The 23,027-nt window shown below is 43.9% G+C and overlaps 1 protein-coding gene across 1 annotated transcript in view; it reads left to right on the forward strand.

Annotated features, from left to right (window-relative positions):
- ttc33 (tetratricopeptide repeat domain 33) overlaps positions 1-23,027 on the forward strand; it is a 44,679-nt gene that overhangs the window by 7,560 nt on the left and 14,092 nt on the right. Inside the window, exon 3 of the mRNA XM_048258717.1 lies at positions 15,697-15,778. Coding sequence (XP_048114674.1) covers positions 15,697-15,778 — 82 coding nt within the window. The remainder of the gene's footprint in view (positions 1-15,696; positions 15,779-23,027) is intronic.

Below are 23,027 nucleotides of genomic sequence, written 5' to 3' on the forward strand. Positions count from 1 at the left end.
TGTGTGTGTGTGTGTGTGTGTGTGTGTGTGTGTGTGTGTGTGTTATTACTGTAGAATGTGTTTTATTACTGTAGAATGTGTTTTAGTCAGGAGAGTGTTACCCGGGAATATGTATGTTAAAAGGGTGTGTTATACTGGAAGGAGTGGTGAGTGGAACAGACAACAGCTTTTGACACAAACACACACACACACACACACACACACACACCACACACACACACACACACACACACACACACACACACACACACACACACACACACACACACACACACACAAAGAGAGGCTGTGTGTGCCCTTTTTGAGATTAATCACCTGCTCGTGAAGTGTGTGTGTGTGTGTGTGTGTGTGTGCAGGACGTCTGGGGAGTGGTGGTATGGTGGTACGGTACTGCATGTCCTGTGTGTGTGTTTGTGCGTGTGTGTGTGTGTGTGTGTGTGTGTGTGAGAGAGAGAGAGACAACCAGTGGAGACTGGTTCTCAAGTACAGCTTATCAGGGGCCAGGGGAGAGAAGACCGAGTGGAGAAAGGGTGACTGACCACATGCTGGTGGTGATGCCTAAAAAGTGTGTGTGTGTGTGTGTGTGAGAACCAGACTGGTTCAAAAGCACAACTTATCAGGAATGTGGACAGAAGACCAAGTGGAGAAATGTGTGTATGTGTGCATTCAACATAGATAAGGCTGACATCTTAAAAAGATGTGTGCGTGCGTGTTAGCAAGAAATGTTTCTGTGTGTATATATGAGAGCAGAGTGTGTATGTGTTTGAGTGTATTTAGGTGAGAGAGAGTGAGTGCAAGACATATTCAGCATAGGAAATGGACTGATGACAGTCAGGACAATTTCTAACTAGCCAGCTAGTATTGCTCAGTGCATGTATATAACATGCTTTACTTGCTACCTGGATAATTTCAGCGAATATTCTTAAGGTGAGATGAATGATAAGAACCATAGACTGTATATATACAATCTATGATAAGAACATTAAACTTCACTGTGTTCAGTGGGTTTCTAACTAATGACATCACCTACTAGCCAGCTAGTTACAGCTGTTGAACATTCTCAATAGAATTTTCGTGACGGTAAATCCCTTTCAATGCAGTATCCCTTAACATTTTTCCTTCACTAAAGAAACAATTTAAGGTATTCTGTGCAACACCCTTAAACAAACCCCCTACCTAAGGAGAAATTAAGCCTTAAGGGTCATACTTCAGGGGAAAAACTTCAGGTGTTTTGTGTTTACCCTCACTATGCCTCGCAGTGGCACCATGCGTTGTGTAATCAAATACATCGGTATGGCGGTATATAAAAAAATCATATCATAACGAAAGTATACGGTGTGAACCGGTATACCGCCCACCACTACCTACACACACATACACACACCAACACACAGGACTCTGTTATGCCTGTTCACTGTCTCCATCAACTACTAACATTTACTCCTGTCCGCCTACTGGCACTCCAAAGCTCACACACACACACACACACACACACACACACACACACACACACACACACACACACACACACACACACACACACACACACTCACAGAGGGTTGGAGGGCAGAGTCTGGTGATGTGTATTTTCCACTTACAGTAAGGTGTGTGTGTGTGTGTGTGTGTGTGTGTATGAGAGCAAGAAATGTTTCTGTGTGGGTATATATGAGGGGGGTACTCCGTGAGGTAACGCATGTCTGCTGGTGGGTAGTTAATGAGGGGATGCTCTGTGAGGTAACGCATGTCTGCTGGTGGGTAGTTAATGAGGGGATACTCTGTGAGGTAACGCATGTCTGCTGGTGGGTAGTTAATGAGGGGATATTCAGTAAGGTAACGCATGTCTGCTGGTGGGTAGTTAATGAGGGGATATTCAGTAAGGTAACGCATGTCTGCTGGTGGGTAGTTAATGAGGGATATTCGTAAGGTATGTCTGCTGGTGGGTAACGTGAGGTAACGCATGTCTGTGGTGGGTAGTTAATGAGAGGTCTGGATATTCCTGGGTTTCCAGTTGTTGGGAAATGACAATGTCCTGGATCGCGGAGGTCTGTTGAGGCCCAACCTAATTGGGTTTCCCAGCTGTTAGTGGGATCTGCAGGGGAAATGACAACATCTAAATGTGCCTCACACACGGACACACACACACACGGACACACACACACATACTGCCTCTCCCCTCTGCTCCTGTTTCTAGCACTGCACACTGCTCTGCTCTGCTCTGCTGACACTACATCTCCTCCCATCCATGATCACTTTAAGCATCACACTCCCAATACCTCACAGTCAGTATGCATATTGTGTGTGTGTGTGCGTGCGCATTTCTATGTGATTTAGTGGCTGACAGATCTCCACACAGGCTACCAACCATATCAATCTGCAATACTTTTGCTCAGGGTTTTGAACCAGAATTTCTTCCCAATTGGTTCGTTCCCAACAGAAACAGTATTTTAACGTTTCCGGTTTTCGGTTCAACCGTTCCTGAACTGGTTAGAACAAAAAAACGAGATAACGCTTCTGTCACTTGCTTCTGTCAAGTGTCATTCGTTTTTTGTCATGACAAGTTAGGGTTAGTGTAAGGGTTATGGCAGAGTCACTCTTATATAGATACCTTCAATGAAAGTGCTACATATACTTCTTACATAGCTAAATTGGTGCAAATGACAAAGAGGGCAGGCTACATAGCTGTCATTGAGAACTTCAATTGACCAAACCTGGTCAGGGCCCAATCAGTGCATTTGTTTCTCTTATGTCATCAAACAATACAAAACCACAAAGCATTACCAGAGACTTTCTAATGAGGAGACACAGCACTCAAAAAATCCTCCATAGAAATGCATGGGGTTAGTTTGTAACGCCAATATGGCAGTTGTCTACACATATCACACCCCTTCCGCGGCAAAACGTCGACATGTGAATACATTGAGCCAATCATGTGCTGTGTTGTGAATACATTGAGCCAATCATGTGGTGTGTTGTGAAGACATTGTGCCAATCATGTGTTGTGATCTGGCCGCTGGAGCAAGATTGATGCCGTGAAGCCTTGCGTACGAAGTCGAAGTCGAAGTCGGCTTTTATTGTCAATTTCTTTACATGCACTGGTCATACAAAGAATTGAAATTTCGTTTCTTACTTTCCCATGCAGACATAGACATGCTTTAAATACAGACATAGACATACAATAGACATAGCCATAGACAATAAACATTAAATTAAAGTGCAAGACTGAAATATAGAACATGTATGTATCAAAATAGAAATATAGGACATATATATAAAAAAAATAGAGGTAGTTGTGTTGTATATTTATATAGTCTTAACAGTTACATGAAGTTTAAACTTGTGCTTGTGTGACCTGTTTATTTACATTGATATGCAGTATGCAGTAATTTCAAGTATATCAGGCTTGATGTGAAGCAGCAACAAGTTAGGCTGCGCAGTCACAGTGCAGTTCCACAGGGCGGTGTTGGGGGGGACTGGTGGGTGGGGGCTGTCAGTGATGGGAGAGTGGGTAGAGTGTTCAGCATCCTGATTGCTTGGTGGATGAAGCTACTTGCCAGTCTGGTGGTGCGGGGGGGGCGGAGGCTCCTGTACCGCTTTCCAGAGGGCAGGAGGCTGAACAGTTTGTGTGCAGGGTGGGTTGTATCCTTGACAATCATTAGTGCTTTGCGGGTGAGGCGGGTGGTGTAAATGTCCTGCAGGGAGGGGAGTGGTGCTCCAATGATCCTCTTAGCTGTGTTAACAGTGCTGGAGGGTCTTCCTGTTCTGATCTGTGCAGCTTCCCCCACACTGTGATGCTGCTGGAGACGATGCTCTCGATGGTCCCTCTGTAGAATGTAGTCATGACAGGAGGCGTGGCACTTGCCTTCTTCAATTTGGCGCAAGAAGTAGAGGCTGCTGGGCTTTCTTAGCCAGTGATGCTGTGTTGGTGGTCCAGGAGAGGTCGCCGCTGATGTGCACCCCCAGAAATTTTGTGCTGCTCACTCTCTCCACAGCATCTCCGTCGATGGACAGTGGTGGCAGTTGTTTGTGGCCTCTCTGAAAGTTGACAACAATCTCCTTGGTCTTGCTGACATTTAGCAGGAGGTTGTTGTCTTTGCACCATTTAGCCAGCAGGTCTACTTTTTCGCGCATTTCTGCCAAAATAGATGCCCGATAAGTGCCCAAAAAGCGTTGCAATATGGCCACCAAGTGGAGGGACTTGCCTAAAATGACTTTGGCATTACAGAACCATCACTGTAGTTCTTACATCCATCCAAAAGCCTATGGGCATACGATCTTGATTAGGCTACTTGCTGGCGACAAGCTTCTCTATTACATTTCTCCCGATGAGTGAATGACCGGAAGTGAACCTCACCAAGTCATATTGCACAGAAATCTTGTCCAAGAACGAAAAAAATAATGGTATTAACCAGCTACCATTATTTATGACCGCCGCACAGCGAAGCGGCGGTCATATAGGTTTAGTTTTTTTTTTTTTTTTTTTTTAATTCTTTTCGCATGCCCAAATTTCCGTCAATGATTCCCGGGACACTGAAAGACCGGGGTACACGAAACTTGGTGGACATGTAACCCCACATGGATAGCATGGAACCATCGTTTTTCGTTTTGATCTGTAGCCCCTCCGCTGAATTGGACCCCCCGAAAGGAGGGTAGGGCAGACACAGTTTTCTGTGAATATCTCGAAAACCGTAGGGTTTAGGAGGACCATTTTTTTTTTTGTATGTTGATCTCAAGGGGCCATGTCAACCCATTCCATAACCACTCATTTCATGTATAGCCACCTAGTTAAACACAAAAAGTAAAAATGAGGTGGTGTAATTGAAGGTATCTGTGACCTAACATAGTCAAAACTGCACAAAATTGGAAGTGTAGGATCATTATGACACCCTATGTATGCACGCCAAGTTTTGTGGAATTCCGTTCATGGGGGGCCACACAATAAATTAATTTATGTTACTATACACCAACTGGCCTGTAGGTGGCGGAGACAGTTTTCTGTGAATATCTCGAGAACCGTAGGGGCCTAGGAGGTCCACCTTTTTTTTGTATGTTGGTCTTAAGGGGGCATGTCAACCCATCCCATTACCACTTATTTCATGTATAGCCACCTAGTTAAAAATTAAAAGCAAAAAAAATGAGGTGTTTTCATCTCAATATCTCTGGCTGACAAGGTCAAAACTGCACGAAATTAAAAGAGTAGGATCATTATGACACCCTCTGAATGCATGCCAAGTTTTGTGTACTTTTCGTTCATGGGGGGCCTTACAATAAAATAATTTATGTGTACATTTAGTGGCATTACACCAACAAGGATTCGGGACACTGAAAGACCGGGGGTACACAAAACTTGGTGAGCATGTACCCCACATGGATAGCATGGAACCGTCATTTTTCGTTTTCATCTGCAGCCCCCCGCTGGACTGGACCCCGAAAGGAGGGTAGGGCAGACACAGTTCTCTGTGAATCTTTTATGGTATGTTGGTCTCAGGGCCCACATCAACCTGGCTCATAATCACTCATTTGTGATTTGCCCCGGTAAAAAATGAAAATCAGTAGGATTAAAAGAAAGCCAAAATAAATATTCATCATCATCATCATGGCTGCATTTTCAGTATTGGCGTAGAAGTAGTCGTTTGTCCACTAGATGGGCGATCGTTGCAGTGAGGCGTAATTTTGTTGGAAGTTAAAAGTGGGTTGGAAAAACAATGGGCGCTTCATACAAGGACTGTAATTTACCATGGCGAACATCTAATAAGGATAGGGACGATGTTCACATGAAGTGTAATTCCCATTTCTTCTTGAAGCGAAATAAATCTAAGGATGTTTTCGGACATGCTTGGTTTTACTGCAGGATACGTTAATCTTGTAATATCAATAAGGACCTAGGTAATGTTACCGTTAAGCGTTGGTTGAGTGATGGAGGCATTTGATTGATTGCATTTGTAGAAAACTATAAATGCGGTTATATAAAGCAAATTGATAGCAGCACTGTTTGTATCTTTCGACTGTCATTTATTGCACGTGCTACAAAATCATTCTGTGCAATGGAAGATTTACCAACGTTACACCGGTCTGATACAGTTTTGCCTATACATGCATTGAGACTGAGGCGCCTGTTTATTTTGTTTTAAGTGCGTGCAGGGTGTGAGAGGGGAATCGATGTGCTTTGATTACAGCTTGGTAGTTGTAGTCTGTGAAATTAAAAAGCACGCGTGTGTGTGAAGTATCCAAACAATGACACCTTCATTTCATTATGGCTGCTTTAGCAAAACACCTTAAGCTACTGTGTAGTGGGTCCCATTTAGAAGTGGCTACTTCATTGGCGCTTTCCTTGACTCATGGAGCTGCGTGAATGTTATTACAACTTTTCGCCCGCGATATGACAGTTTAAGTCCGCTTGATACTGTAAGGCGTAAGCCATTGGTTTCAAAGGAGATTTTATTTGTGTAGCCAGCATAGCCTATTGACAATTTATGTTGTCAATAGGCCTACCTTATAATCCTACCTGTAGCTTAGGGAAGCTAACAACTTTCTATTAGGATCTAGTTTGTTAGTTACCGTTTTGTCATAACTCCCTGATGCATTTTTGCATTTAGAATAGCCAGAGCGTGTATATCTCAATCGGGAAAATTGAACAATATCGGTGCCTATGGACTAGGCTGGGTGAACCCAGCCTGATCTGCCCGCTATTTATTTTTGATTTCTTAAAAGATTGAGCTTGGTCTGATGAAGCCAGACTAGCCATGGACCTCAGTTAAACAATGCAAGGGAACATGAATCAGCCTATATTTGCACTAACAATAACGGACAAAAGCTTTTCAACTTTGGCCCGTTAAAATGTGTATGAACAGTCTAGCGGCGCATTTCATCAAGGCCCATTTGGACATGTCAGTTATTTGCACCACTGGTTAGATGTAAAACAGCATTTCGTTTCAGACTAGGCTACTGTTACTTAATTTGTGCATTAACAATAGCGTTTCAGACTACTGTTACTTAATTTGTGCATTGACAATAAAGTATTACATGAACTAAAGATGACTAAAATCTTATGTAGAAGAAGAAACATTCACAAAAAATCCATCCATCCAAAAATGACCTTTGTTTTTGATAGCTGTTGAAAACGGCATGGAACTGACAGAGATGTTTTTGTTTATAAATACATAAAAAGAAATAAATAAATAACATTATGCTGATACCTTTTGCTTTTCCCAAATACAATGTAGCCTACAGGTGTAAGTGACCTTTCATCAATCCAGTTGCAATGGATGAACTGTGATGAACTGCCCTACTTGTGATTGTTTAGAGATTTTAAAGGTTTTATAACAATTCTACATCTTCTTTGGCTATTCTACAATCTATTCACCTTTTCAGCACCAGTAGGGTACTTTCTGTGCAGCCGCGACACACACACTCAGGCATGCCAAACAAGCATACACAAAAGTTTCAAGAGTGGGGATGGAGTAAAATATGGAGACAAATTGAAGTGTGATTTATTTTCGTGGAACGGATGTACAGGACTGAGCGGCGGTCATATTTTGTACCGCTATGCGGTACATCTAGTTTAGATAAATGGTATTCTGTTCCGGATCATAAAAAAATGTTAAGTGTCTGGTTTTGTTTCTGTTCCTAGCAAAACATCAAACGTTTCTGGTTTTCGTTTTCGCTCCGTGAACCAGTTCAAAGCTTTTGCTACAATTTTCACTATTTTACTCCTCATTTTCACTATTCACTATTCTGCTGTTCTGTTCCCGACCAGTAGGCACGGCTGAAGTGCCCTTGAGCAAGGCACCTAACCCCTCACAGCTCCCCGAGCGCCGCTGTTGTTGCAGGCAGCTCACTGCACCGGGATTAGTGTGTGCTTCACCTCACTGTGTGTTCACTGTGTGCTGAGTGTGTTTCACTAATTCACAGATTGGGATAAATGCAGAGACCAAATTTCCCTCACGGGATCAAAAGAGTATATATACTTATACTGCAAAACACTTCTGGCCCCATTTTTAGTTTGAAAACTCTGGTTTCACATTTTTATAATTTGAAGGAATTTAAAACAAACATTTGAAAATGATTGGGAAATTATAAATACACACATTCCCTTTGTGTTTCCGTTGATTCAACATTCTCATTCTATCATTTGGCTGTTCTCGGGAAGGATCCTTTAGGACACTTTCCCAGAAGAAGATAAACATCAACTCTGCTGTGTAATTATCCGTGACCACCAATGTTGATGACTAATTTCAAGTGTTGCATACCTTGCTGTCTTTGTTGGAAGCTGTCAGTTAAATACTGCGTTCCACAAGGCTACAGTTGCCTAAATAAATAAACGCAGCAGGAAAGCTGTTATTTGAGTATTTTTGAGCACCACAAATCGTCAAGGGGTGTGTGTTTTTGGAGTCTGATCTGATATGATGCATACAGTATCTGAGGTGAATACACACATATGGACGGACATAGTTGTAGTTTTAAAACTGTTTGAAATAAACATTTAATTGTGTGCATGTAGCCTTACACTAGGCTGTCCATATGCACGCTGTGATGTGTGTGTAGGTGTGAGTGTGTGTCTGCGCGTGTGTGTGCATTTGTGCGTTTATCTGACCAGCAGATCACTTCAACCATCAAACACACATAGTAGGCTAGTACCTTTAAGCATATGCATTCTGTGTGTGTGCGTGTGTGTGTGCGTGTGCGTGTGCGTGTTTTTGTGTGTGTGTGTGTGTGTGTGTGCAAGCCCACTTTTGTGTGCCCTTAACTGGCAGATCCCCTTACACAGCCCAGTCTCAGAGTACTGTATACCCGTCGGCCCATATGCATTGTGTCAGTGTCTGACGTAACTGTGTGAGCTTCGGCCTGTCAGATCAGTTTAAACATCACTAACTTAGACCACGTCATTACCAGTCAGTGTGTGTGTGTGTGTGTGTGTGTGTGTGTGTGTGTGTGTGTGTGTGTGTGTGTGTGTGTGTGTGTGCGTGTACACCTCTATCTGTCAAATAGTTTTACATCTCAACAGCTATGACCACCTCATACTGGTCCATTAGTCCGCTCTGTGTGTGTGTGGGTGAGTGAGTTCAAGTGTGTATGTACATAGGTGTTTGTGTGTGAGTGTGTGAGGTTGTGACCATGGGTGTGTATGTCACTGACTCACCGCTCTGCCAGATTGTTCCTACAGTGGGTGAGGGAACAGATCGATCATAGTGGAGTTAGTGTGCCCATCACTGGAGGCGGTGAGTGTTTGTCATGCTGGAGGGCCTCCTGGTTCCTGGATCCAGGTTCCTGGACTGTGGTCGGAGCTGAGGAGGATGGGAGAGGGATTTACAGTCATCACTTCCCCAGTGTGACTGCCTTTGCTCTTCCTGGCACCCATGTGGTGTGTGACGGCACAAAAACAGAAACACGAACCAAGGAGTTTGGACCTTCACGGTCTGACTGTGTGTGTGTGTGTGTGTGTGTGTGTGTGTGTGTGTGTGTGTGTGTGTGTGTGTGTGTGACTTTTTTTGTAGGCTTTTTTTGGTTTGTAGGGACAAGGAGATAATCTAGCAGTGAAAAGGAAGAGCATGAAACAATTAGAACTGAAACAATTATAGCTTAATTTCGCCTGGCGGTGCTTTGGGTTGATTGGGAAATTTCTTTTTTTTGTTGATGAGAGAGAGAGAGAGAGAGAGAGAGAGAGAGAGAGAGAGAGAGAGAGAGAGAGAGAGAACACATGTCCTAACTGTGTGTTTGTGTATCATATTTTTTGGTATCTGTGTCACTGAAATGAAATGAAATCTAACAAGTTCTATTCACATCCCCCTCTTAATGCAGCCTCTCAAGTCTTTTATCTGATGGACTTTAATTGGGTCGTGTGTGTGTGTGTACAGTGTGTACAGTGTGTGAGTGTGTGTCTGTTCTCAGTGGTGTGGTTTCTCATTTAGGAACAGATATAAATAATTGTCTGTGTGGCCTCTCTCTAATTGAGGTTTATTGAATATTGCCTCTCCACTTTCCCTGGAGGATGTAGACTATCTGTCTGGGTGCTGAGTTGATCACCAGTGTGGGGATAGTTATGAGTGCACAAATACATACGCGTTGCCACAATTTAGTTAACAGTTACAAAACAAGCAAAAGGTATCATCAACTGACTCGGAGCGCTTGCATACCTAGGGTGCAAAATACCACGTAAAAATAGAAATAGAAGACTGGTCAGTGTTTTTTTTTTTTAATGTCTGTGGTATATGCTGCCCTTGCGCTTGGTGTAGCTAGCTCCATTGATTTTAGTGGACGCTAATAGTTGCATCATAATGTTCTGCAAACGTTCCACTTTACAGGGTTCCCACAGTTATGGAAAACCTGGAAAAGTCATGGAATTGTCTTTTTTTTTTGTGGAAATTGGTGGGAACCCTGGTTCTACTTCAGTTGTTTGGTGTAACCTGGCCTACAGAGTTAGTCAGACAGAAATAAGATATTCCCTGTGAGTGTCTTCTCGATGTCTCGATGTTACACTGATACGTTGAAACAGGATCTCCAGTAGATTTTGAAAAATATTACAATAATGTGTAATGCCATTGTAATGTAATGTAAGTGTAATGTAATGCCATGTTTAGTTAATATTTGCATTTACATTTTTTCATTTAGCTGATGTTGAAGGGTTTCCTTGTATTGACTGGGAGGCCTGTTTGAAGGGTCTTACCGTGTGGTTGAGATGTAAGATAACCATGGCCGGTATCAGGAGTTACCGTCTGACTTTTGTTATGTTGAACGGTACTAACCAGCACAACCAGAGCGACCGAGGCAAAGAAGGTCAGTCCATCATTACACTTAAGTTTCTCGCAACTTTGGAAGGAGCAAAAGATAAGAACTCTTTTGACAAATGAAACCCCTTTCACATATTAAATTATTGATACAATGAACTCATTAGTATGGTTCAAAGTGACAGACATATTGTACATTATCAGTTTGCCCTCAAAAGTTTGTAGAAAAAAAGAGAGTATTCAGCAGTAGTTTGTCATTTCAACAATCTGGAGTCGTTAATTGCTGTAATAATTTAAGCGGTTGATGACTTCCCTTGTCTGTGAAACCAGGCGTCTGACAAAGGAGTGAACTTTCAGAGTTAATTTAAGTGCGTAAGTGGTTGTGGAGGAATTTGGAATTGATGTGAGTGATTCTTTGAAGCACATGGGGCGGCCTGCTCCAACACCTCGGCCCTGATCTCGTCCTGATGTGGTCCTGACCTGATCCTAATGTGGTCCTGATCTCGTCCTAACGTGGTCCTGATCTCGTCCTGATGTGGTCCTGATCTCGTCTTGATGTGGCCCTGACCTGATCCTGTTCTGATCCTGATGTGTCCCAGTGATGGCTGCTGCTCAAGGGAAGACCCCACTGAACAGTGTTCCTCTCCCAAGGTCCTCCACCTCAGTGCTGCACTAACAATAAGCTGAGCTGTTCAGCTGCTCTCTGATAGGGTCATTCACACCAAGAACGATAATGATAATGATAACTAGTATAAGTATAAGTATATATACTCTTTTGATCCCGTGAGGGAAATTTGGTCTCTACATTTATCCCAATCCGTGAATTAGTGAAACACACTCAGCACACAGTGAGGTGAAGCACACACTAATCCCGGCGCAGTGAGCTGCCTGCAACAGCAGCGGCGCTCAGGGAGCAGTGAGGGGTTAGGTGCCTTGCTCAAGGGCACTTCAGCCGTGCTTACTGGTCGGGGTTCGAACCGGCAACCCTCCGGTTACAAGTCCGAAGCGCTAACCAGTAGTCCACGGCTCCCCCCAACTATAACCATAACGATAAAAGTGTTCACACTGAACAACGATAAACAAAGTCTCTCCTTGTGTTACTGAATGTTCCTGCTAAAATGGGTTCTGATTTGCTATTAGCTTTTTATCGTTCTCAAAATCGCTCTGAAAGTGATCCCCAACGATATCGTTCTTCATGTCGTTATCGTTATAGTTTATGTGTGAATGTCGTCATTCATATTAACGAGAACAATATTTGTTTATAGTTATAGTTATCGTTATCGTACTTGGTGTGAATGGGCCTATAGTCATGTAGCCAACCAGCAGCTCCAGTGGTTATGTCCAGTGTTGGGTAGGATGAGACCTGATGGGGCTTTGGTGTCCTGACTTGCTCCCAGACTGATTCAGCTCTGACCAGAAGCTGAGCCGTTCAGCTTCTCTGGTAAAGTCGTGTAGTTAGTGATTGACTGTGTAGGTCATGATGTGAGCTTATTCATCTCAGTACTGCATTGGAAAGAAACTAGGGAGTGAACCTGGAGTGAACATGTAACCCTGTACTGTCTGTAGGTCATGGTTTTTCAGTCTTCAGAGAGAATGCAGTGTGAAGTTCGTGTTTATTTGGTCTTCGTTCATTAGGGTGTGGAATGGGTGTGAATGCATGATGAGACTGATGTGGCTGGCACCATGGCACCACGGCTGCTTGGCATCTCGCTCTGAGATAAAGGCTTGTCTTTCCACTTCTGATGCGGCAGGTTTGTGCACGACCAAGCAGAGCCTGGCTGACCCATGTGACTCTTATTCTAAATGGCGTTTCAGAAGAAGCTGTTGTGTGCACAGCTGGCATGACGGATCAGGACTTGACTTGTTGCAGCAGTAGCTCATGTGTGCAGCGCGGCGACTGTGTATGCAGTGTTGCAGAGGCGTTGTGCTGCTGTGTTTGCTGCTGTGTTTGCTGCGGGCGGCTCTGCAAAAACACGAGATGCAGCAGGTACAAATCTGTACAAATGCACTGCCAAGTGTGTTTGTGTAATGTATTTGTATAATTATGTATTTATGCAAAAATACCTTTACAAGCTGTCCTACTTATACTTAAAAAACATGTTGTAATGGGATCTAATTATACTTTACTTGTTGTAATGGGTTCTGTAAATATGCTAAAATAATTCTTAGCAACCAGCGTATAATTAATAGCGTTCTGTGGTCTGTATTAGCTCCTACTTTGTTTGGCCTGTGTGCTTTCTAGGGCTGTGTGTATCCTCAGTCTGACGGCTTACTGGATGGGCTGCTCCGATGGCTCTCCAAGTACTGTACAGAACAATCTCTTCTGCTTCACAACGTGTTTGTTGGGTGATGGTACTCAGAAAATATCTGGGTCACACTTTACTTGCATGGCCTCCTACAGGCCATCTATCGATGCTCATATTATCAGTAATCTTTGTTAACAACAATTTATGGTTAATATTATCAGTAATCTTTGTTAACAACAATTTATGTTAGTTTAGACTGTCTCAAGACCTGTTTCTCTATCAATTGATTGAAAAAGTCACCTGTCTCAGGTAGACCTGTCCCAAGTAGACCTGTCTCTTTATTACACCTGTCTCAGGTAGACCTGAGTCTTAGACCTGCCAGTCTCAGACCTGTCTCTTCAAACCTGTCTCTTTAAATACTAGGACCTGGATATTAACTGTGAAATTTGTTTCCTTTCTGACCCTCCATTAGAAACTGTACTGGACTGTACTCTACTCCCTCTGGCTCTTAAACAGTCTCAGTTGCCAGGTCTTAACCAGCAAAGACTTTCAAAGAATTGATTGAAAAAGTCAACTGTTGCCAGTCTCAACAAATAAAACAGTTGGTCTCTCCCAACTGTTGCAGGCGTAACTGTTGGCCAACAAACAGTTGGCCAACTGTTGGGCAGTACACACACACACACACACACACACACACACACACACACACACACACACACACACACACACACACACACACACACTCATGCATTCACATGTTATGTCTAAATAATCTGCACAGTCTGTCACTGTGTGTGGTGTGTGTGTGTATGTGTGTGTAGTGTGTGTTTTTCTTGCAGTGATCTGTCATTTAGTCAACACCCCCATTTCAGTTCCTTCACACTCTGTTTAGTTCACTTGTCAGAATCTCCTTGTCTACCGTCATTTTTCTGTCTGTAGCACTTGCAGTGTACTTCCAATTTAGAGTCGCTTTTTCTGTAAGTAGGTAGTGTGTGTGTAAATAAGTAGTGTGTGTCAATTAGCAGTGTGTTTCAGTAAGTAATGTGTTTGTGTGTGTAAGCAGTATACTGTGGTGTGGGCGTGTGTAAGTTGTGTGTGTTGAGTTAGAGATGACAGTAGCCAGACCTTCCTCTCATTCCCTCTCTGGACTCAAACACATCCAGACACATTGGTGTTCGACAGCTGATTGTGTTTCAATCCAGGATATTGCCAGGCTTAAGATCGTAAATGCTGTACAGACATCCCATGGGTACACACACACACACACACACACACACACACACAGACACGGATCAAACACATACACACCTCCTTGCAAGAACTCATGCACACACACACATACACACACACACACACACACACACACATACTTACACACTGTATACACACACACACACATACTTACACATACTTGCACACTGTACACACACACACCTCTATCCAAACATACACATACACACACACACACACACACACTCTGAGATAAGGTTATACGATCTCAGGAGAGATGGCTCTGTCCTGCCTCCCATTAGCGGTCTGGCAGACTGGGCTCTGCTCTCTGTGTTTGTGTGTGTGTTTGTGTCGAGTCTCACTTCACGCGTCACCAACTACTCACCGTGTAGTCCCAGACCAGTTTCGGTTCCAGAACCCTCGCAGGCTTCGTCCAGAATCAGCACCGCTTATCAGAAGCGCTTCGCCCGGCCCGATAAGTCTTCAGTCTCGCTGACGAGAACCTAATCACACGTTGTTGTTTTTTGATCCTCATTCATCTGGCTTTTGCAATTAATACCAGTTTCCCTTGGCCGGATAGGTGCACAAAATGCAAGCAATCCGGGGAAACTAAAATGTCTTGGCTGGCTTTGCCTCCACTTCTCAGAATAATCGGGATAATGATTTCTTTCCTAGCAGTTTCCTGGAAGATTACATTGGACTTCAAAGGCCTTGTATGTTTCTCTATCAAATCTAATACACAGGAGAGGGTTGGGGGACAGGGCTGTGGTGAGACCATACGTGTGTGTGTTTGTTTGTATGCGTGTGTGTGAGCGACTCTGTGCTGCGGACCCGTCAGGGTAGTCAGGCAGGAGAGGTAATGCTGTGTACACGTATTAGGTGATTGCTAACACTGTGTCTGGATGGACGTGTGTGTGTGTGTGTGTGTGTGTGTGTGTCATGTTCTGTGTGTGATGAATTGAAATGTTGGTGATTGGTTTTACTGGAAGGTGTTAATGGCATAATGTCTTGATGTGTTATCCTATGTCACAAAAATCTGGAGGCCATAATAAGCGTGTGTGTGTGTGTGTGTGTGTGTGTGTGTGTGTATGTGTTATAGTAGTATGTGTCATGTGTCTGTTACAATGTGTTTTTCACAAATGTGCCATTAGGTCGTAATGGAATGTGTTCCTCGTGCAAATTACTTTCAATCCTTTGTGTGTGTGTGTGCGTCCGTGTGTGTGCGTCCGTGTGTGTGTGTGTGTGTGCGTCCGTGTGTGTGTTCTCCTTCGTCTCATAAGGCCCTAATGATTCATGTTGGTAACAATTTGGTACTTCCGATCATGTTATTGTGTTTATGTTTCTACCATGTGTGTCTCTGTTTTAGTGTTTTTGGATGTAAGGGCTTTCCAATTTGTTATTCATGTTCATGTTGGCAAGACATAATGGCATGTTATTAACACTCAGATGTTTGTATTGTGTGTGTGTGTGTGTGTGTGTGTGTGTGTGTGTGTTTACAGACACTGGGAGGCTATTAAGCGCTGGGAAGAGGCCATTCAGTTGACTCCAGAAGAGGCGTCCCTGTATGAGATGAAGGCTCAGGTACAAATCTCCTTCAACTTCATTATACAGCAATCAAACCAAAGCATAACAAAGCAAAACAAAAGGAAACAACGCTGCCAAAGCTCACTTAGTGAATAGATCATTTGGCAGACCTGCTAGACTTACGCGCTTTCTCTTGCACACAAATATACACACAGACGCACACAAAGCACAAAGCACAGATCACAGTCAGTAGAGTAGAATGGTAGTCTGCCCTAAGAGCTGTAAGGAATCTCTCTCTCTATCTCACTTACACACACACACTGAGCACTTAGCTTTGTAATTTTGTTTTCTCTGGCTCTAAAGGCTATAGTAGAGTAGAGCTGTCATCTCTTTTTGGAGTCAGGGAACAACCTGCCCCTGGGTGCCTGGTGTGTGCAAGTCCATATGCGTCTATCTGGACATGTGGTTTATGCTTATGTTACCTTGTGTTAGTCTGTGTGTGTGTAAGTATACTATATAAGTAAGTATACTCTTTTGATCCTGTGAGGGAAATTTGGTCTCTGCATTTATCCCAGTCTGTGAATTAGAGAAACACACACAGCACACAGTGAACACACAATGAGGCAGTGATGTAGTACTCGAGTCCGAGACTCGAACTCGAGTCCGAGTCATTAGCTAAATTTAGAGACTTGTGACTTGACTTGGACTTGAGCACTGAATGACTCGAACTTGGACTCGGACTCGTGCATTCGACTCAACTTTTTTTTGTAATATATTATAAGGCTATAATTGTAGTATGTCATTATGCTATAATTTGCTATGTGATTTTAATATCTAAATTATTCGTAATACTAATTTTAGTTCAAGGGAATGTTAGGCTACTGCTGTGTCATACATTGCAAGTCACATTATGTTCACATGCAAAGCAAACTAACATTAACTTTAACACCAAAATGCCTGGAGACATGGCCGCCGCTATTTCAATGTAGTATTGCCAGGCATTATTAGTTCTCATACATGACATGACATTATCTAAGATTACACTCAGCCTAGGCTAAACATCACACACTGCTGCTGGATAGCTGATCATCGTGACTTGGTGAACAGAGTTTTTCCTGACTGACGCAAGAAGCGAGGTTCCATTCATTCATTTTCATTTGGGGCATGCCCTGCCGTGCTTCTGTCTAATTTGCAGCAGGCTATTATCGGATGAAAGAAAAATAAACAAAAAGTTTTCCCGATCAAGATATAGCATACTTCTTAATTTTGGTGTCATAAAATATAGAAGCATAACATTAAATTGCCTAGTAGAGTGTCCATGTAGAGTGTCAATGTAGGCCTACGTGTCTGCGCAAGTGAAACTGACAAACTGAACCTCTCGTGGGTATGCCAGAAACAACTATATTTAAAACCACGAATGAAGTGGATTACTGTTACTGTTCAAACAAGCGATTTGATAGCCTAATCCACTGCACGAAAAAAAAAGGAAAAAGCAACTTGTTCTATTTCTAACAGGTGAATATCGTAGCAAATAGTAGCCTATGGCGATGGCAGCTTAAAAAAAAAAACATTTATTTCACTCATCTGGCTGAAATGAGCGTGTAGAATGTGGCCTGTTGCGCAAAGAAATTAATTAGGCAGATGATCTGCATCTCCGTTAACCGAAAGCTAGTTTTCATCTAGTGAAATATGTCTCCATAGTGTCAGTGAAGTGATAACATTATGCAGTTGCAGGTATAGTAGCCAGTGTTCACGTCACGGGAGTCAGAAAGAAGCTACCACGACGGGCCCTGCTCTGTTTCTGTCCCTCCCAAACTGCGCTAAAATTGTGTAGGCTATTTAACAGCCAGAATTTAAAAAAATGCCCGGGGGAGGCCCTTTTATGATCCACACTACCTCTTACAAAATAGGCCTATTCCAACGTCCATCTAGCTCTTAGAACTTCTACAACACTGCCTATACAATTGTCAGCAGTCAGTAACAGCATAATGTGACTTAATGGCCTGTGTGATTGGGATGTGGATTGCTCATTTATTATGAGTAGGCCTATAGGCTATGGTATGGCTATGGTATGGTATTCTGTCCGATATAATAAATACAACACATTGGGTTTGGCAAGAAATTTGGCTATACTACTTTCACACAAGTGATGGCACCCCTGCTTGGAGACAGAAGATTGTCCGTTTTGCTTTTAAGGATTTCATCTGCAATGGGGAAAAAAATGTAACGACATGTAGGCTATGCTTACTTTAGTGCTGGACTTGGACTCGACTTGATCAATAGGGACTCGACTCGGACTTGACGTGGATCAATAGTGACTCGACTCGGACTTGACTCGGATGAGTAGTGGACTCGACTCGGACTTGACTTGGAATTTTTTTTAATGACTTGGACTTGACTCGGACTTGAACACTGGGGACTCAAACCTGGACTCGGACTCAAGGCATAGTGACTTGACTACAACACTGCAATGAGGTGAAGCACACACTAACCCGGAGCAGTGAGCTGCCTGCTACAGCGGCGCTCGGGGAGCAGTGAGGGTTAGGTGTTAAGGGCCTTGCTCAAGGGCACTTCAGCCATGGATGTGGGCATGGGAGAGCAGTGCTCAACCACACTTCCCCCGCCCACATTTTTCCTACTGGTCGGGGATCGAACCGGCAACCCTGTGTGTGTGTGTGTGTGTGTTTTGACAATCTGGTACATGACAAACAATCTGTTTTCAAAACAGCTCGCTACCGTCTGCATCTGTCAGGGAAATCACATCTCCTCTTCTCCTCTCTGCTCCTCTCCTCTCCTCTCCTCTCTGTTCCTCTCCTCTTCTCCTCTCTTCTCCTCTCCACTCCTCTCCTCTCTGTTCCTCTCCTCTCTGTTCCTCTCCTCTTCTCCTCTCTTCTCCTCTCATCTCCTCTCTGTTCCTCTCCTCTTCTCCTCTCTTCTCCTCTCCACTCTTCTCCACGTCTGTTCCTCTCCTCTTCTCCTCTCCTCTCTTCCTCTCCTCTTCTCCTCTCTTCTCCTCTCCACTCTTCTCCACGTCTGTTCCTCTCCTCTTCTCCTGTCTTCTCCTCTCCTCTCTGTTCCTCTCCTCTACACCGCTCCTCTCCTCTCCTCTTCTTCTCTCCTCTCTTCTCCACTCTCTTCTCTTCTCCTCTCCTCCACTCTGTTCCTCTCCTCTCCTCCTCTCTTCTCCTCTTCTCTCTCCTCTCCTCTATCGGGGCTGGAGAGAGAGAAAGAAGACGGAGAGCGGGAGAGAGATAAGGATGAGAATGAATAGAATGAGAGACAGAATGAGAGGAAAGGAGAGAGAGAGCGAGGGATGAGGGAAAGAAAGTAGAATGAAAGAGAAGTGATGAGAGACAGAACGAGAGAAAGTAAAAGACCAAGGGGCAGCTGTGGCCTACTGGTTAGCGCTTCGGACTTGTAACCGGAGTGTTGCCGGTTCGAACCCCGACCAGTAGGCACGGCTGAAGTGCCCTTGAGCAAGGCACCTAACCCCTCACTACTCCTCGCGGCTGTTGTTGCAGAGGCAGCTCACTGCTACCGGGGATTAGTGTGTGCTTCACCTCACTGTGTGTTCACTGTGTGCTGAGTGTGTTTCACTAATTCACGGATTGGGATAAATGCAGACACCAAATTTCCCTCACAGGATCAAAAGAGTATATATACTTATATACTTATACTTATACTTATGGGAGGGAAAGGGCAAGCCTTAATGAGAGCAGGAAGTCGAAAGAGGAAACATGAATCCTAGAGAGAATAATAGAAGGAGGAATTAGGGAAAGAGCAAGCCAGAACGGAAGAGTGGAAGAGAGAGGGAATGGATGAGAGACAGAGAGAGAAAGAGAGAACAAGAATTGAAGACAATGAAAGATGAATTGAGAAGTGAGAGAAAGAAACATGGAAATAAATAGATAGAGAAGGTCAGGGAGATGTAAATAGCAATCTGGAATGAGGGAGAGAAAAGGAGAGAAATGGAATGAGAGAGAGCACGAGATGGAAAGAGGGAGAGAGATAGATAGAATGAGAGAGAGTACAAGACGAAATTAGAGAGAGATAGAATGAGAAAGAGAGCATAAGATGGAAAGAGGGAGAGAGAGATAGAATGAGAGAGCACAAGATTGGATGAGAGAGATATAGAATGAGAGAGAGCATGAGATGGAATGAGGGAGAGAGATAGAATGAGAGAGAGCACAAGATTGAATGAGAGAGCACAAGATGGAAAGAACAAAGGAGAGTGGGGCTGTTCCTGTTTGTCAATCTATAAGCTGCAGACTTTGCAGAAGAACTTAAGAAGCTTTTGTCCGTGTCTCTGTGTGTGTGTGTGTGTGTGTGTGTGTGTGTGTGTGTGTGTGTGTGTGTGTGTGAGTGTGTGTGAGTGTGTGTGTGTGAGTGTGTGAGTGTGTGTGAGTGTGTGTGTGTGTGTGTGTGTGTCTGTCTTTCTCTGTGTGTGTGTCTGTGTGTATGTGCATGTGCGTGTGTGTGTGTGTGTGTGCATGTGTGTGTGTCTGTCTGTCTGTCTGTCTTTCTCTGTGTGTGTGTGTGTCACAGCACATCCCCTTCCTCGCTGTCAGAGACAAGCTGGTGGTACTAGATTTGTGGCAGGACACTGCTGGACTCTCCTCATGTCCTCTGATAAGCGCTTGCTCTTGCATCATGCACACACACACAATGTGGGACTATGCTATTGTATCCCGCTCACGCACACACATTGCAGAGCTTCTATTCTGTGTCCTCATTTCATAACCGGCACAGTGTAAATATGATTAGTGAGGCATTGGCGCTGGGAGCATGTTTACATTAAGGTTGTCACACGGTGCCAAGCAAACACCAGCAGACAGATAAAGGGGCCCATTTTGCAACCAGGTTACGGTGGATGCCACCTTCATGCCAGTCATGGGTGGTATCATGGTTCCTCAAGTCACGTTGGCTTTTATTGTCATTTCCTTTCCATGTGTGATACGTGCCCAGGAGCAGGTCCGCACGTATGGACTAAATGAAAGTCAGACATTGTATAACTAAGGCCCGTGCTACACCGGGTCCGCAACTGAAGCGATCCGTTCGCGTAGCGTAAAAATATAAACACGTAAAAAGACTGGTCTAATTCTTTTGAACATACTCGCTGCAATCACGTCTGGTGTATCCTGTCGGGAGAGTTTCGGTGAAACGACTGTATTTATATTATGAGGTCTGGATGTAGGGAAACAGCCAGTCAGTCAGAACTGGGCAATGATGTCAGATAGGGATGAGCACTATCAATTGCAATATTCTCTTCTATTTATTAAAGTTGTGCAAAGGACTTATTTGTGTGGTTCTGTAATACAATACAGAAAATAATAATGAATAAACAAAAAATATAGTATGCAGTAATTACACACAGGAATAAGCTATACACGTGTGAGCCTCGTGATCATGAACATCTCGCACACGCACACACCACGTGCCCACGCGTATCACCCGGTTACAGTTGGTTATGGAATCACTTTATACATTGTACAAATCAAATTACACAAAGCTAACAGCCATATATGCAAACACGACCACGGAAACATTGTTTCAGAGAAACTACCGACTAGCACTGAATATTAACATTACAGTGTTGTTCATACCGTTCGTACAGTTATATATAAAGCCTGTTATAATTTCGTACTTACTTCCGTTATTCCACGCACACATACAACCTCAAGAAGATGTCTTGTAAAAACTGTTAAGTGACAAGTGAAGTAAAGTAACGATATGATGCTATCCTACGTTATCAACTCCACTCGTGGTAAACTTTAACTCTGCTCACAGCGCAGGCTCCTGTGGTCCTAGCTGCATGAGATTGTGCCGCGATCTGATCTGATCTGGTTCATTTACATTCTAACATTTGTTTGACATTCGAGCGTACCTTTTAAACATATCCAGTTCCATTGATTATAGTGGAAGCTAATTGTTGCAGCAGGCGCTATGCGGACAGAGCACTTCAGACACGTGTCCGGTGCAGGTGCCCTGTACGAGCCACTTTCCTGTACGTGGATTGAGGCCTTTTCCTGGACTAAACAGACTTCAAAGAGGATTTCCATCAAGAGAACGTTTTTAGTCTAGCACTAGAACGCTTATGGCCTCCGCACATAATCATCGACATGAGGGCAGTGCACTCTGCTTTTGACGTCTGATTACATTAGATTCCACTGTTTCCATTGCACACCACCGCCAAACCCTTTGTCGCCACCTCGTAGATTATCATACAGTTCTATTGTTGTCAGCGCCGCCCATCGAAGGCTTGTCAGTTAAAAATGTCGGCGCTGGTGTGTGTAGGCAAATGACAGAATATGGCGGCACGCTCATGTCGGTGCCGATGTGCGGAGCACTTCAGCATTATCCACGAGCAGGGCCGCGGTCGTTAATTTCAATATTTAAACTTCTCCTTGTCGGCTGTGTCTGTCACAGGGGAGGCTGGCGACGTGTGCGGTGGAGACATCACTTCATTTGATCTGTTTGCAGTAGCATTGCTTCTAGTGGTTGGAATTCAGTCGCTGTGTCTTGCACTGTCTGCCTGTCTGTGATTTCCCAACAGTGCAAAAGTGGTTGATGCATTGTACATTTTCACAAACTCTGGTCAAACTAAAGGAAAATTAGCAAGATCCTCTTTGAGTGTCTGACTTAAGGGTGGTTTGCAGGGTGGCCGGAAGCATGATGTCATCGGTGTTGACAACCCTGACCATCTCTGGCCTTCTTGACCCCACCCCCCCCCCACACACACGGAAGGTCACGGAACACATACTGGTAACAAATGAAGCGCTGCATCTGGGTGGGACGTCCTTCAAGGGCACCACAGGCCAGGATATTATGGGATATGTACTGCTGTTTGCCTTATGATAAGATTTTGCCACCGGTCCAGGTACAGTCTTAGCTCTTTTATGAGCTGAGAGAGCTGCCTTGTTGTTGACATTGCTTAGCTGTCCTGGACATTAGATCAGCCTCCAAACTATACCACAGAGTCACTCAATCATCTCAGTGTCACATTGTGATCTAAAATGGGTCAGTGGATCATTGCTGGTGTTGGCATTTAGATGGGCCGTGCTTGTATGGGAATGGGCATTGAAATTGGCAGTGCTGGTGTGGGCATAGGCATTTAGATGGGCAGGGCTGGTATGGGCATTTTAATTGACAGGGCTGGTATGGGCAAGGGCATTTAGATGGGCAGGGCTGGTTTGCCGCTGAGTGGCAGTAGATGGCAGTTATTGGCACTGATGTTCTGGTGGCACTGATCCATGAGAATGCTTTGAAGTGAAGCATGCTGGGAAGGTTATCTTAACTGGCACAGCTC

The sequence above is a fragment of the Alosa alosa genome, chromosome 12 (genome assembly GCF_017589495.1).
Source record: "Alosa alosa isolate M-15738 ecotype Scorff River chromosome 12, AALO_Geno_1.1, whole genome shotgun sequence".
Lineage (NCBI taxonomy): Eukaryota > Metazoa > Chordata > Actinopteri > Clupeiformes > Clupeidae > Alosa > Alosa alosa.